This window comes from Phaseolus vulgaris, chromosome 3 (genome assembly GCF_000499845.2).
Source record: "Phaseolus vulgaris cultivar G19833 chromosome 3, P. vulgaris v2.0, whole genome shotgun sequence".
NCBI classification, from domain to species: Eukaryota; Viridiplantae; Streptophyta; class Magnoliopsida; order Fabales; family Fabaceae; genus Phaseolus; species Phaseolus vulgaris.
The window spans coordinates 3,087,981-3,104,200 of NC_023757.2; the positions used below are offsets into that span (position 1 = coordinate 3,087,981).

Sequence of the window (16,220 nt, forward strand, 5' to 3'; positions counted from 1 at the left end):
GCATCCAAATTCAACTAATCGATTCCATTAATATTCAGGCAATTCTTTCATGAATTCCATTCCAGAAGGTGATAACAAAGTACCCAGAAACCCAAATGGCGAACCTGCAAATTTATACACATAATTCGGCGTGAAAATAGGCAAATCCGAAAACTCCATGTTAGAATGAACAAAAGGTTCTTCCTTAACAAAGCTTTGACCATCCCCAAGATCTTCTTCCCCTTGCTGTTCATCATTCCCTTGCAGCTTGTTGGACCCATCAGACGTAAGAGACCCAGAATTCTGAGAAGACGTGGCGTCGTCGAAGAGAAGTTCGTTGGAGTTTGCCATGCCTGTTAGTCTCTGAACCAGAGCCATGAAATCTCGAGGCTTGGTGTGAATTATCTTGGGCGATTTCGTGTAGATGATGATGGGATTTTGGTCTTGGGTGAGTGCAAGATGAGATGTGGAAGATGATGAAGAAGGCTTTTTGCGAATCAAACGCGAATATTTGTTGATGGTCAGTGAAGAAGGACGTGAACCGTTAAGGGCTTGGAACTTTGTGCTTGAAGTTCTCATTTCAGGAGTTGAGTTCAGTTCAAGCTGAAGCTGTTACAGGGAAATTGAAAAGGGAGAGAGATTCAGAATACATATATAGACAAGTGTTTTAGCCAACGTTTCTGACCGTTGACTTTGCTTTTTATGGGTTCAAACATAGACATCGTTGACTGAAATATAAGGGTAAAAGAACACACACTTCAACTACTATACCGCGTTTCCGCCCTTCAGGTCAAAATTTTAAGTTAGTTTTTAATATTAATAAAGTAAAAAAGTTTTTTAAATTAGTTTTGGTCTTTCAAAGTTGTTATTGATTTTATATATATATATATATATATATATATATATATCAACAAGAAAATTATTAAATAAAAATTAATTTTAGAGAGCAAAATAATTAATTACTTTAGAGACCAAAATAATTAGTTGTAATAGTAATTAAATTAGAGACCATTTTAAAAATAAATAAAATATTGGTTTCTAAATTAGTTTATATTATTATTAAATAGTTTCTAAATTGGTTTCTAATTAGCAACCAAAGTTTTTGCTACCAAATTTAGAAACTAAATAATTGGTAGTTAAAACATTGGTTGCTAATTAGATACAAATTTAGAAACTATTTAAGAAACTAATTTAGAAACTTTTTTTTAAATGGTCTCTAATTTAGTTACTATTGCAACTAATTATTTTGGTATCTAAAAATTAGTTATATTTTATGATTTTCTTGTAGTGTATTTGATTAGATTAGAGATATTTTATAAACTAAAAAACTATTGGTATTAAAGTAGTTTCTAATATTAATAAAAATTCATAAAATAATTTTTAAATTGGTATCTAACATTAGTTACTGAGGTTTTAGCTACTTACTACTTCATATTCCAAAATTAGTTTCTATTAGTTTTTTAAAGACCAATTTAAAATCTAAAATATTAGTCACTAAAACTTAAGTAACTAATTTAGATACAAAATTAAAAATCATTTTATAATTTTTTATTAATAATAGAAACCACTTTAGATATGAATAAAATTTTTAGTATCTAATTTAGTTAATATAGTGTGAATAATTATTTTTTTCTCTAAATTTGATTACTATTTAATGATTCTCGTGGTGCATATATATACCCAAAATAAATTTTGTATTTTTATGTCAATTTAAAACAAATTACAATTGCCAATTCTTTTTATTTAGATTTTAAGTAAATGAAAGTGTAGTAGTTAAAGAGATTCGGAAATTCATACAAACTAAAAGGAAATGTTTTTATATTTATATCTAAAAGGATTTTAATATCCAGATTAAACATATAAAATTATAATTCATACATCTTTATGAATTCTTTGTGTTTAGATTTATATGAAAGCAAATAGTTATTTACATTTAAGAACCAAGTAATTTACCTTTAGATTTTCCAACTTATTATGAATTGAAGTTTTAATTCAAGAAGAGAATTTGGACAGAATCTCCGAAATACTTTAAATACTCGAGTTGATTTGGAGATATATGAAATCAAAATAGAAAAATGTTTAAAAGATAAATTGTAAAACGAACTTCACTATGGGTAAAATAGAAAAGAAAATGTAAAACGCATGATGATACTAAATAGTTGACATAAAATTGTGGTAAATAGATATATAAACACAATTTTTTCATTATTTTTTTTCTTTTAATCTTACAAAACTTCTAAATGATTTGACGTGATCACCAAAATAATTAGTTCAAAAAATATAAATGTGAAGAATAATATAGAAGGAAGTCAAATTTTTTATGTGAATAGTTTGAATTTTGACAAAAATTCCCCAAGTTGACTTTGTGTATTTTATTTCTCAAAGTAAATCCTTTATTGTTAACAGGTGAGAATTTGACTTTCGGCCAAATGAATTCTCACTATTTTTTTTATTTGTAACTTGTAGGAACTTAATTCTTTTTATTTTCATTGATTAAAATTTGTTGGACGTCAACATCATTTTGTATTTGTAATGTGTTGTGTACATGTTTTTCATTAACAACTCTAACTAGACGACGTTAGTCTATTTTTGTAACTTGTTTTCGGTCTTCATATTATACTATTTCTTATATGTTGTGAAATAACTGATTAAAAGAGTAGTTATGTGAGATTGACATGGTTTATTTTGGCCTTGACTGTTATTTCTGCTAATCTTGTGTTTTAGTTATAGTAGACGATATAATATTTCTCAGAGCAGGCGATACTGCATACACCAGTAGACACTTGTTTTGCTGATAAGGTTTTGTTGAATTTGATTGACCCTTGGTTGATTAAGTTTGACATTTGTGTGAGAATTAAAGGATGATAATCTTACGAAAATCAATGAAAAATTCGTAGTGAATAAACTTGAGAGTCAACCTACGTTCTCTACTCTTTTCAATCATTTTTTATATTTTCCTATTGCACAATCACAACCCTCTTTCCTTTATTGTTATTGCTAACTTTCACTGATTCAGATAAGCTTGAATACTAATTTCACTGGATTTACTATTAGATTCGTTATGAGACAATTTGGGGTCATTTGACTTTATCTACATTATCATCTCTTTGTCGTTAGACAATTTATCACCTTGTTAAATAGTTTATGCTGGAATATTTTTAATTTGATTGTTAAACGACATCTATCATTTACACTAGTATATCCAACAATTTTGCTAGTGTATTACAAAAATAATATTCTCAAACTTGTATGATCATATGCATATCACAAATTCTTGCAACAAACGTATTCTAACATGTCGCTTGACGCATAGAAACTCAAACTAATGATACACACTTGCCTAAAGTGTTAAACACAAGCTTATGAAGATCAAATGAGTCTTTCAAATAAGCCTTAGATGTAAGATCACAAAGACTAAACAAGTCTTTCAAAAAGCGCTAGTTGCAAAATCATGAAGATTTGACTAGTCTAAAGGTGTTAGAAGCTCGTATCAAGACTAAAAGACCATGTAATTGGAAGACCCTATAAAAAGAAGCAACATTGGATGCATGGAAGATCGTATATCCCAGAAATTATTGTCTCACAATTTTCAAAGTAGATCTTGACATTCACATAACCTACTCATGAGCATTGTGTAATCATTTTGTTGTGATAAATACAACAAGATAGTTGTATTCATACATTTTATCCTACACATGTACAAAAGGTGCACTACAATGGAAGTGTCACCATAAAATTCAAACAATCTATAATAAAACAGAAAAAATAGGTAAAGCAGAAGCATTGTGTCACAACGAATTTTTTGTGTGACTCATATCAATAGAAGTTGCAACGTGCATATAAGCTTGCTAACTTTTCAAATCTTAAACCAATGAACATACACATGGTATTACAAAGCATTCTTTCATTCAATAACTTCTTAGTTCTTCGAAAAATCATATGTTAGGCGATATAGAAAGAAAGTGTCCTATTTGTAAATTCTTTATTGCTATGAAGTTATCACTGTGCTGCAAGGACTCTTTATATTTCATATCTACTCATTTGAGTGTGAACCTTTTATAAACAACTTATTATATGTACGCTTAATCTCTAGGGGAGATTAACAAATAGTCAGAGTAACTTTATGTACTCATTGTATGTCAGAAATAATTAGTAAAACTTAGTACTTAAGAATACCAATAATCAAGTTTTGATCACACTGAAACATTTTGTTGTTGGCATTGGATATTAGGCATACCTAGGTTACTCGTTTCATTTGTGAATTGTTTTATAGAACCTTAGATGATCCCTTAAAACATCTAATAAGCTTAATTGTGAAAACTTTTCAAAAAAACATACACAAGCTCTATTGAATATTTGTCCTTTCTTAAGTTAACATTTCTTTTCAACATAAAATTGATTTATGCGTAACTTTCTTATAAAATTATCATAACTTGTCCATGAATAATAAGTTCATATACATGAGTGGCAAAGTTGGTCAATTTATGAGTTTGTCATCAACTTATTGGATTGGGTTGGCACTTTGAAGTTGTCCTAACCCATTCTTCTTAGCACAACAGTTTGTTAGTTGATATATTGACATTTTCTAAAAAAATATATTTAATATGTAGACGTAACAACTCTTTCAATTTATCTAACTAAGAACATTAATTAATCAATTAAGAATCAGAAATTTTGCATCCTTATGATCAAGTCCACCTTATCCCAATTTTTATGTACCAGAAACAAGACAAAATAAAACAACCTTAATGGATTTTTTTTCACTCTCAATACTTGTATTCAACATAAACAGTTATGTATTATTGTAAGAATTGCTGAAGAATGATATTGATTACTAATTTAAGAACATATCATGGTGAATTCATCTCCTCTATCTTATTCCACTTAGCATGTCATTAATTATTCATACAACAACCAAATCTCATTGACTAGGTTGAACAACTCAAAAGGGGCATTGTATTGTGCAACAAGGAAACTCTTATAAGGAGTATTAGCCCATTTGGTTCCAGCAAGACTAGCCTTCAAGGCAGCAACTTCTGGCAAAACATCAGAATCTTTCACAGATCCATAAAATTGTCTCACTGCAACAGATGAAGCTGGCCATCTTTGAACAGTTAGATCATCTGCAGGAATAGGGTTCTTTTGATTCTCTTTTGGCACAAAGAAGCTCACAACAATGGAGGAGTTTCCACTTAAAATTTCACTAGTTACTGGTGCTGTCATCTTAATCTCCTTCTTATCCTTGTTGTCACCTTGAACATAATTCACTAGCCTGGTAAATTCCAAAAACTGTTATTCAACTAAGTACTGTTTTTATTTTATTTTATTGTCCATTTATAATGTATTCAATTCAATCAAATATACGTTTAAATGTTTCTTTTACATAATAATATTAGAGCACAGTGTTATTGATGAATTCGTGGTTAACTAATTTGCTATTTGATTAGTATCATGTAATCATATCAAATACTCTGTTATTCTGTAAGAATTTTTTTTTAAATTGAATAAAATAATTGCAAAATTCCATGTTTTAACTTTTCTTTTCTTTTCTTCATACAATCTTCTTTTTTCTTTTCGTTCTAAATAAATCTATAGATTATTAACATTTAAAATACATATAAAGTAAAACAGGTATTTTTATACTTAAATTAAAATTTCAATAATGCTCATTAATATGTTAAAAAAAAAGTATTTCTAGAATAAAAAGAAAAATAATAAATACTTTAAAAAAATTCTTTTATTTTTTAAGAAAAAAAAAGTAATATATTATTAAATATTTTTACTGAACTATTCTTGACTCTCTCTTTTTCACCCATTCTTTGCTAGGTTTTGCATGTTTTCCTTATGCATCTCCATAAATATTAAAATTCCATATAAATTAAAATTCTTAGTTTGCTCTTATTATAAGAAGGCTTAACTGAAAATTATGGGTGAAGGTTGCGAATGTCCAAAATCAAAGAACACAATTGGAAGACAACTTTGATTTTTTTTTTAATTATCTAATCCAAAATAATTTTTAAATTATATAATTCAGAAGTGATTTTCGATTCTAAAAGTTTACTATTGATTGCACAGTCTAAATTTTATTATCTTTTTAACAAAAATTGATGATCGAATTGTGAAACTTAAAATACACTTTCAAATTCAAAAATTATTTTTGAATTTAGAGTTTAAAATTTAAAATTTAAAATAAAAAAAAATACTTTCAAATTTATAATACAGAATTTTTTAATCCAAAAAAAACTTTCATATAAACCATATTAAAGAGAAAAAAAAATTTCAACATGTTTTAGGATAATTTTATCTTGTACATACTAGATGAAAAAAATCATAGAAAAGTGGTTAAGTAAACTTTAAACTTAACTCAATCTTATAAAACCAGCTTATGAGGTGAGGCTTATAAGAAAAATATCATAATCTCTAGTCGATGTGAGATTTTCATAAAATACAAAATGAAAATAAAAAATCTCATTAATGATAATGTTTGAATAGGTTATCTAGTGATCCGACATACCACTTCAATTTGGATTTAAAACAAATACTTGCTTTTAATCCAAAAATACATTAAAAACTCAAAAAGACTTAAAATGTGACAATAATTAGCATCATAAACACAGTTGATACTTAAATAAAAAATGAACTTAATAAAAGAAAAAAAAAGGGTACCTTGCAAAACCCTTTATGGTAGCTGTAACTAAGGATTTGTCTTGACGGGAGTTAGAGATCCAAACGGGTGAATCATAGCGACGAATTTCATAGTCCTTTCCCACTTCTGTCACCTCGTAGCTAGGGCACTCGTACTTCTTGCATGCGTCGGGAATTTTTCCTTCAACACCAAAGAACGATGCTAAGATGAAGCTCGAAAGAACTAGGAATTGGAAAAAAGTGGTAGCACTCATTGTCACAAATCACTATTACTTTTTCTCCAACTACTTCAATGTAATATCCACACAACTATCACAACTATATATACACAAAAACATTTATTACATAATCAATTTTTTATACATAGTTTCATATACACTCAATATGTTTGATTCAATTACATATAAAAATCACAAAAAGTCAAAATATTTAAATAATGAATTAAATGTTTAACTTATAAAAGTTAGCATATTTAAATGAATTAAATGTGATTATGAATGAAAAGAGATTCTTATTTAATAGAAAAGTGTTACAATTTCACATATTTTTAAGCTTTCTATACATAAAAGAATTATTTATTACATTATTTTTTAGAGAAATGAAGAAATGCTATTATTTTGTATCTTGATAAAATATTTACTATTTTTTTACTTCAATTTATTTTCATTTTTATATGTAAATTAAAAAAAGTGAAATAATATTTATAAAAAGTAATTAATAGTGTCTTGATTTTTTTAATAAATTATATAGATAAACAAAAAAATATTTTAAAGTTTGGACAGTTAAAGAAAATTAACGAGTTACGAATATTTTTATATATAGTAAAAAGGAAACTGACGAGTAATAATATTTAATTTAATAGAAACTACAAGAAGTTAACATATTTAAATGAATTCAATCAGGGTAAAAAATCAAAGACATTCCCTATTGTTAAAAGTCAACACATTTAAATTTAAATGCATTAAATGTGTGTAAGAACTGAAATCTCATTAATTTATTATAAATTAATTAAGAGTATTTTCTATAACATTGAGATTAGGATGAGAAATAAAGTTGTTCTGGAAGTATTATTTAAATATATATTATTTAGATGAAAGTTTTTGTTAGAAAATTTTTGAATTGTGAAGAGTATAGTAATACCAGAATATGGGAATGAGATCCCATCCTCATACTCATTTGGTACTAGTCTCAATTCTCATATTTATTTTTTATTTTAAATTACTAAAATATTTATAATTTAGTAGACAACGTAAAAAAATCATTTAAAATTTATTATTTATTAATTATTTACTATTTACTATTTATTACTTATATATTAATAATTTATTAATTTCTTATTTACTATTTGTTACTTATTTTTATTATTGTCATAACTATTATTATCATTATTATTAAATTACTATTTATATTTTAATATATATTAATATAAAATAAAATTATTAGTATTGCTATTATAAAAATTAATAATAATAATAACAACAAGAAAATTATTAATGATATTATTATATTTATTAGCAAAATTATTTATTATCATGTTTATTATTATTATCATTGTTATTATTACTATTATTAAATTAATATTTTCATTTTAATATATATTAATATAAAATAAAATTATTATATTACTATTATCATAAATTAGTAATAATGTTATTATTATATTTATTATGAGAATTATTATTATTATAAATTATTAAATTAACATTTCCATTTTAATATATATTAATATAAAATAAATTATTAGTATTACTATTATCATCAAATGGCGGAAATAGAGGGACGCATGCCTATGTGTTTGCATTTTTTAAATATCTTTAAAAGTTTGTCGTGTTCTATTTTTATATAGATATTATATTATAAATTTATGATAATTGTAATTTTATTGAACTAATATATGAAGTAAATTTAAAAATATTATTACAAATTTTACTATATATTTTTATTACATGTTCTATAAAAAAAACACTAATTTACAACAAAAATTATTATTTATAAATAATTTTTTAAAAAAGTACAATTTTTGTTAATGAATTTATTTATGAAATTATAATAACAATTGAGTAAATTTCTATTATGTAACAAGAAAACATAATTTATCTTTTGATTAAAATAAATAATTTTTAAATGTATTATATTTTAATATTATAAAGGATAAAATTAGAAAACAAAATATGTAAAAGAAAATCATTTTTATACATTGTTATAGATAATTATTAAAATAAAAATATATTATTAAATTATAAAAATAGTTTTATTAAAATTAATTATAAAATAAATATAGTTTTTAATATTTTTGTATGCAATTTTTTTATTGTGTTGGTGGTTTTTTATTAGGAAGAATTATTTGAATTTAGAAAAGGTACTTATTTAAAGGGTAAAATTGTAAGAAATTTGATTTTTTAAGTTTCAATTTCTTTAAAAAATTTAAAATGTGAATTTTCATTTTTAAATAAATAATTTTTAAATTTATTATATTTTAATATTATAAAGGATAAAATTGAAACTTATTGTAATGTTACTCTCTTAACTCAAGTTATCTTTTTCTTTAGGGAGGATAGCAAATTTCAATGTTTACAAGTGTTGGATTCACTCTCCTAGGGTAGCTATATAACACTATAAGTGTTTTCCATGAGATTTATCTGGATCTTAGTATTTTAATCTTCTTTAAGCTTTGAAGTTATGAGGTTTGCTCTATTATTTAATTAACATTTTTGGTATTGTGTAAACTCTGCTTTCTTGGCTTAAAGGAGTGCTCTTTGAACAACATTCTGGAAACATATATCCTTGCCTCTATATATTCTTCTTATGGATTAAATTCTTTTTATAGACTCTTAACGAAGGTAGTTGTTAAACGATCATTTATAGTCATTTAGCATCTTTAGCTTTTATGCATGTCCAATCCGCGTCTGATAGTTATACTCGTTCTTTATAATGACCTATGGAGATATGTATATTTACTTGTTCTTTAACTAATATTCTTTCATCCTCTTTTATCCATTGAAGTTTGTAAGGTTTAAGATGTCTAATAGTAATTAAAGTTATCTTGTCTACCAACCTAAAACTACAACAGTTACAACAAGAACCACTATCCATAATCATTGAACAATTGTTTTCAAAAACTTTATACCTTGTGTGGAATATGTTCTCTCTTTGAGTTTGCTCAAGCTCAAGATGTTGATTTTCAGGTGGTCTTTTAACAAATAATAATTCTCCTTCCCAATAAGGAATTTGTTCTCCATAATCTAGAACTTCTTCTTCACTAGGTGAAGAAAGAAAATCATTCTGGTTTCCAATGTCTTGATCTTTTAAAACCGTTGTTCTTCTTTGATAACACTTTGAAGAAATGTGCCTTCTTTCAAAACACTTGAAGCATTAAACAACTCTTGTTATGGTTTCTTTAGAGTTTTATCTATATTTATATTTTTCATTTCCTCTTTGCATTTCTTCTTTAAGTACTAACTCTTTTCTAACCAAATTTTTTCCATAATTTTCACTCGTGATTACATATGTATCCTTATTATGGTGAAAGAACTTTCATTAGTGTTAAATCAATAACGAGTTATATCCTCACTCATTATAGATATTAAACCAACAACAAATTATATAAACTAATTATTCTAATAAATGTTTTGACTATTTTTTTTAATTTATTGATTTGTGTATCTTTCTCATTTATTTTTTAATCAAAACTTGAAAATAATTTTGTAATTTATTTCCATTATAAAATATTATTTACATCATAAAATAGTGTTTCCATGCATACTATTTATATTATTTGCATCTAAACAAATTAGAATTCTCAACTTTATGACCTTTAGTGGATAAAATGTTAAATTAAAATTCTCTGTCTGTTTTTCTTTTATTTTTTTTTATCTCTTCTTCTTGTAACTTATTTATTAAAATCTTTCTAAACGTATTTTTTTTCTAAGTATATTTGTTTATCAATCTTAAGTTTATTTTTATGAATTAATGAAATATCCATGGTTTGATACTTAAATAAAATATTCTTTTTTCTATACATTCGGGTTCCATAAATTTTTTTTTTCTTCTAAATTTCTTATTTATTTATTCTTAAGCATGGATGAGTTAAATTCTTCTGTATTTGAATCATCTAGACCTAGTTCTCCTTTTTTTGAGTAGAGACTACCGTAATTCTTTCAAGTTTTTCAATCTAATTAGGAGACAATTTACGTTGACTTTGTTAAATAGTTTTTGACCTAAGAAATTATTCCAGATTAAAAATAAGTAAAAATATAATCTTACTTAAAAAAACTTATATCCGTATTGACTATTTTGCACTATTTTGCACAAGAATCTACCGCTATAAGAAAATCATGAAATAACAAATTAGTTGTTATAGTAACTAAATTAGAAACCATTTTAGAAACTAAAAAAAAAAATAGTTTCTAAATTAGTTTCTATTATTGTTAAATGATTTCTAAATTGCTATCTAATTAGCTACTAAGATTTTTGCTACTAAATTTAGAATCTAAATAATTGGTAGTTAAAACTTTGATAGCTAATTAGATACCAATTTAGAAACCATTTAACAATAATAGAAACTAATTTAAAAACAATTTTTTTAGTCTCTAAAATGGTTTCTAATTTAATCACTATAACAACTAATTATATTTTATCTCTAAAATTAGTTTCTATTTCATGATTTTCTTGTATTGCACCCATACTTTCAACCAGATAAAAGTATATTTTTAATAGGTTAAAATCATTTTAAAGAAGAATCTTTGATAATTTTAGTCAATTTAAACAACCATATTGCATTTTAATCAATCAAAATAAAACCAAAAAGTAAATGATTCTATCAACTCAAACTCAAATGTTATTTAGAGTTGACAATACTCTTAAAATTTGAAGTATGAGTTTTTCTCACATGAATTAAAATTATATATGACCGAGATATCCATAAAATTATATATGACCCAGATACCCAAATAGTTCTTCTTACATCCAATATTTTTAAACATAATTTTAAAATTCTAAAAATACCCTTTATTCTAGAAATAAAAGTCCTAAAATAATCCATTATGGAAAATTATATCCACAAGAGCTTTTTTGTTCTAGAAATCTGCAATAAAAAAAATAATACATCAAGGACATTTTTATCTTTTTCACTGGCTTTAAATTGCAATTGCGGGCTATAATATATTTAGGTTTTTACAATTTTTACAATCTTATGTATTTTCACCACAATTAAAGTTGTTAATTATGCTTCTTATAATTATGTTAGTGTTAATTACAACTTCAATGTATAACATTGCACATTTAAAGAGTAGAATTTATTTTTTTCATCAATAAATAACAAATAAATTAAAAAAAACACTTTAGGAATATTCTAATCTAATGAAATTTAGTTACTAGTTATGGAGCTCATGTAGCTACAGAGACATGGAGGACTCTACTCCATTCAGATCATCATTATTTGATAAAAATTCTTTCAGGTTTGCATGGAGTTCAACATACCAGTTTCTGAATCTTAATTATTTTATTTTTTATTATTAATAAAAAAAACAACATAATAAAAGTATCGTATTTTTGCGAAACATCTACTTGATCTATCTGGACCTATGGTGAAAATACTTTAATTGTAGGACAAAATTAAAGTTTATACATCCATAAAATTGTTATAAAAGTATCATCAAAACCCATATTTTCATTCATATATACCAATGCAAGATTCATCTATGACATCATTACTAATTTGAAAAGATAAGAAGGAGAAATTTTCTAGTCTAGTCTAGATTATTCCACAGGATCTTGAGTATGATCATTCATACAAGAACCATATCTCATTGACTCTATCGAAAAGCGTAAAAGGTGGATCGTATTGTGCCGCAATGTAACTTTTTGGAGTAGTGGCAGACCATTTTGTTCCAACAAGACTAGCCTTCAGCAGATCAACTTCCTTCTCAACCTTAGGATTTTTCACAAATCCACCAAATTGTCTCACTGCTACAGACGAAGCATTCCATCTCTGAACAGTGAGACCATTTGCTCCAGCTGGGTCATTTTGGTTCTCTTTTGGCACAAAGAAGCTCACAACACCTGAGGACACAACAACTGAGGACTAATTCACAAGGACACTTTGGTAAACTTTCAATAATTCAGGTTGTGTTCGGCTTCTGATGTGGTTAATGACGTTTGAGGGGCGATTTGGGTTGGTGTTGTGAGTGGAATTTGGAGACATAGGAACTCGGTGACCTTCGACAGGGGCGTGGTAGATGCGCTCGAGGTATTTGTACTGGTACAGGTAAATGTTTGGTCTTGAATTTTTGTAAAGTCCTGTTGTAATTCCTTTACGTACCCTAATTGGATTTTGAACCCAGTGGATTGTATGAGGCTGGTTGTTTAATACTTTTTTGAGTTAGTTTGATTGTTCCTTATTTAAGTTGGAAGGTGTTCCTTAATTGGAGGTTGATAAGACGGTAGCTCTTTAGGTATAAGGTTGGGCCACCCCTGAAATGGTTCCCATTTATTTATTTTTTATTGCTGATAAAAAAAAAACTTCCGAATTTCATAACCCTTGCCCCTCTTCTATCACACTATAGGTGGGACACTCGTATGTTTTGCATGATTTGGAAATTTTCCCTTTAACACTCAAAAATAATGAAACTAAAACAAGAGATATGAGAATTGAGAATTGCAATGTGGAGGAAGAAGCCATGCTTCACAATTCTTAGTAACCTGTTATAATCTTCAAAACTCCACACACATATATATAGATGTTTTGACTTGGAAGAAAAAGAAAATACCAATTTGAGATGGTTGTGCTCATAATCTTTGCAACCAATAAATGCTATTAAAAGGTAGATTTTGAACATTTTTGTCAGATATCGAAACCTTCATTGTTACAATTCAACCATTTTAGAATTTGTTTTCCAGTAATTTTGCAAAAGTTAATGTTGTTTGAAGACTAATGAAGTCTATTAAAACATACATGTAACATCATGTGGTGATTGATTACCTATGTTTTTTGGTCTCCTCTCCCACCCAACACTAGCTAGTATTAAGCATTCTTCCTTCTAAATGAAATAAATAAAATAAGTTTTAAGATTGAAGCAATGGGTTTCATATTTTAAGTACAAATACTCGTTTCTTCTTTTCTTTAATTATTTTTATCAGTGATTTGATAATTTAGTCATAGTAAAAGAAAAGAAAAATTAAGCTTTTTATGGGTAATATATTTAGATCTTATTTTCTAACACGTGTTAGTTCCTTTTTTTGTGTGTACATGCTAGTCTTGATTAAGTTTTCTCTGTTTATAGTAAGGAGTTATTCATGAATCTCCATTAAATAAAAATATATATTTTTTCTTCAGAATTCAAGATAATAACTCAGAGTGAATGAATGAAAAAAATATTTTTTAAATGTTGTTGCTCATCTAGTGAAACTTTATTTTGATGTGTGCAACTCTCCCAAGCATTGAATTGGACTCTCGATTTCGGATCCCATTTTAGTTTTCATCTCTTAACACGATAAACACACAGCTTTGTAATTTCTTACTTAACAAACAAAAAAAATCAAACAAGTGACAATGCATGGAGAAGAAAAACATGAATTGGTTCTTCTCAATCTCCTCTTTCTCCAATTATGATCTGTATCATGAAACCAAAAATAAGCATGCGTGACATGCAACTAACAACACAATCACAATCAGAGACCTAATGCATCTTTATACCTCGAGGAGGCACTTGTTCATTCATATGATATGCTAATGCAAACACGATGCCCCTAGTAGGTAAAAACAATGGTGTGAGAGGTAAAGGAATGCAAAATATCCCTTTCTACCTTGTCAAAAGATTAGTTAATACTCTAAATAATCTTACTATATTCTAATACTTATGAAATAACTTACTTATTTCAAATAATCATTCTTTACGTGATTTTCATGCAAATTTATAAATCGTTTGTTATTGTCATATTTTTGTCATGTTTGAGTTACACTTTTATGTATAGATTGCTTATTTGTAATGTTTTTTTTTTTAGAACATGTCAGACAAAATTATTTATTATAAATTTTGTTAAATCGAGAATGTGATTATAGATTTTGTTGAATGAGGATGTTAGATGAAGTCATAAGATTTGTTGATGAGACGAGATCTTCGTACTCACTTATTCTCCAACTTTATCATACAAAAATTCAATATCTAATTTTATACGATAGACATTAATCGAAATCGTTGATTACAATATTTTAGACGAATCCTTTTTTCATATGTCATAATACTAGTTCAAGATAGATGTAAATTTTTTATCCAAATCATTCAATTATATATATATATATATATATATATATATATAAATTAGAATATTAACTTTTCAAAATATTAGACTAGAGAAGCTATCCCCTTCTATAAATAATTTTCCTTACTTTTTTTAAAAATTTATTTATAAGATATACATTATTTTTAAGCACTCTCTTTATCTTAAAAGTCACAAAAAGAAATAATTTTTTCTTAAGTTTCTTTCTCGACAAACTTTCTTTTAGAGAGAATTAAGAGTTTCTTCAACAACCTTGAAGTTTCACTGGGATAGAATGAAAATAAAAGTTATCAATATTCATGCATCCAACAACTATATGCATGTTTCCAATCAGAGTCCAGAAAAATACATCATATTGGTAAAAGTATATTTTATTACTTAGAAACTTCTTTATTTTATGTTTTCCGGATGAGAATTCTTTAACTTCTAAGGATATCATGATGCACGTTATACTATATATGAATTGAAAGAAAAAAATCCGAGTTGAATAGTTTATTGGACGACAAAAATACGGGAACAAAATCATACATACATATATATACATACATATATATATATATATATATATATATATATATTTGTGTGTGTGTGTGGACCGACCAAGAAAACATAAAATTAAGTAGAAGTATAAGTTGAAATAACTTCTTTGAACCATTTATTTGACTTTGAACTTTGAATAAAAAGAAAGTGAAGGGAGCACTAACAATTAGAATAAACTAACATAAAACTATTTTATTTTAATTAATAATTTTAAATAAAAATTACAAATATGTAACTATATTGAATATTCTCAAAAACATACTTCATCTTTAATTTTTGAATTAAAATCTTAAATATGCACTGATGGCTATTTTTCGGAAAAAATAATTTATCAGAGATTCAGGCAAGTTTTTCTATGATAAAAATACTAAGATCGTCTCCCAGAAAAATACTTAATAATATTTTTAGTTGCTAAAATTTGATATGTAGAAATTAAAATCATATTTTTATTTCATTTTGAGAGATAAAAAATACTTTTTAAATTTGAAAAATCAAAATCACAATTACTCCAATCCCAAAGTTTAATTAGAGAGACTAAGTCCAGAATTCTGCGTAGACTAAAATTATAATTAAACTCCTGTAAAAACACTAATGACATAAATTAAAAAATACAAAAAGTATTATCGAACCCACTTTTTAAATGCATGTTTTAGAATTAATTAAGAGAACATATTAAATAATAAACTAACCACAAATTTTTAATAAACCATTTAATAAAATGTGTTTCGTAATAAAAATAATTCCGTCCATATAAAATAACATACATTGCCAACATAGTC

At 25.9% G+C, this 16,220-nt stretch overlaps 3 protein-coding genes across 3 annotated transcripts; all 3 read right to left on the reverse strand.

Moving 5' to 3' along the window:
- LOC137806278 (VQ motif-containing protein 8, chloroplastic-like) lies at positions 1 to 616 on the reverse strand. The gene has a single exon (XM_068606292.1). The coding sequence runs from the start codon at positions 556 to 558 to the stop codon at positions 28 to 30; it is 531 nt and encodes a 176-aa protein (XP_068462393.1). The 5' UTR covers positions 559 to 616; the 3' UTR covers positions 1 to 27.
- Positions 617 to 4,796: 4,180 nt separating this feature from the next.
- LOC137805754 (uncharacterized) lies at positions 4,797 to 6,912 on the reverse strand. The gene is made up of 2 exons (XM_068605679.1): positions 6,646 to 6,912; positions 4,797 to 5,251 (listed from the first exon to the last, which is right to left on the reverse strand). The coding sequence occupies exons 1-2, from the start codon at positions 6,876 to 6,878 to the stop codon at positions 4,879 to 4,881; spliced, it is 606 nt and encodes a 201-aa protein (XP_068461780.1). The 5' UTR covers positions 6,879 to 6,912; the 3' UTR covers positions 4,797 to 4,878.
- Positions 6,913 to 12,406: 5,494 nt separating this feature from the next.
- LOC137808824 (uncharacterized) lies at positions 12,407 to 13,303 on the reverse strand. The gene is made up of 2 exons (XM_068610104.1): positions 13,181 to 13,303; positions 12,407 to 12,706 (listed from the first exon to the last, which is right to left on the reverse strand). The coding sequence occupies exons 1-2, from the start codon at positions 13,301 to 13,303 to the stop codon at positions 12,407 to 12,409; spliced, it is 423 nt and encodes a 140-aa protein (XP_068466205.1).
- Positions 13,304 to 16,220: the final 2,917 nt, after the last annotated feature.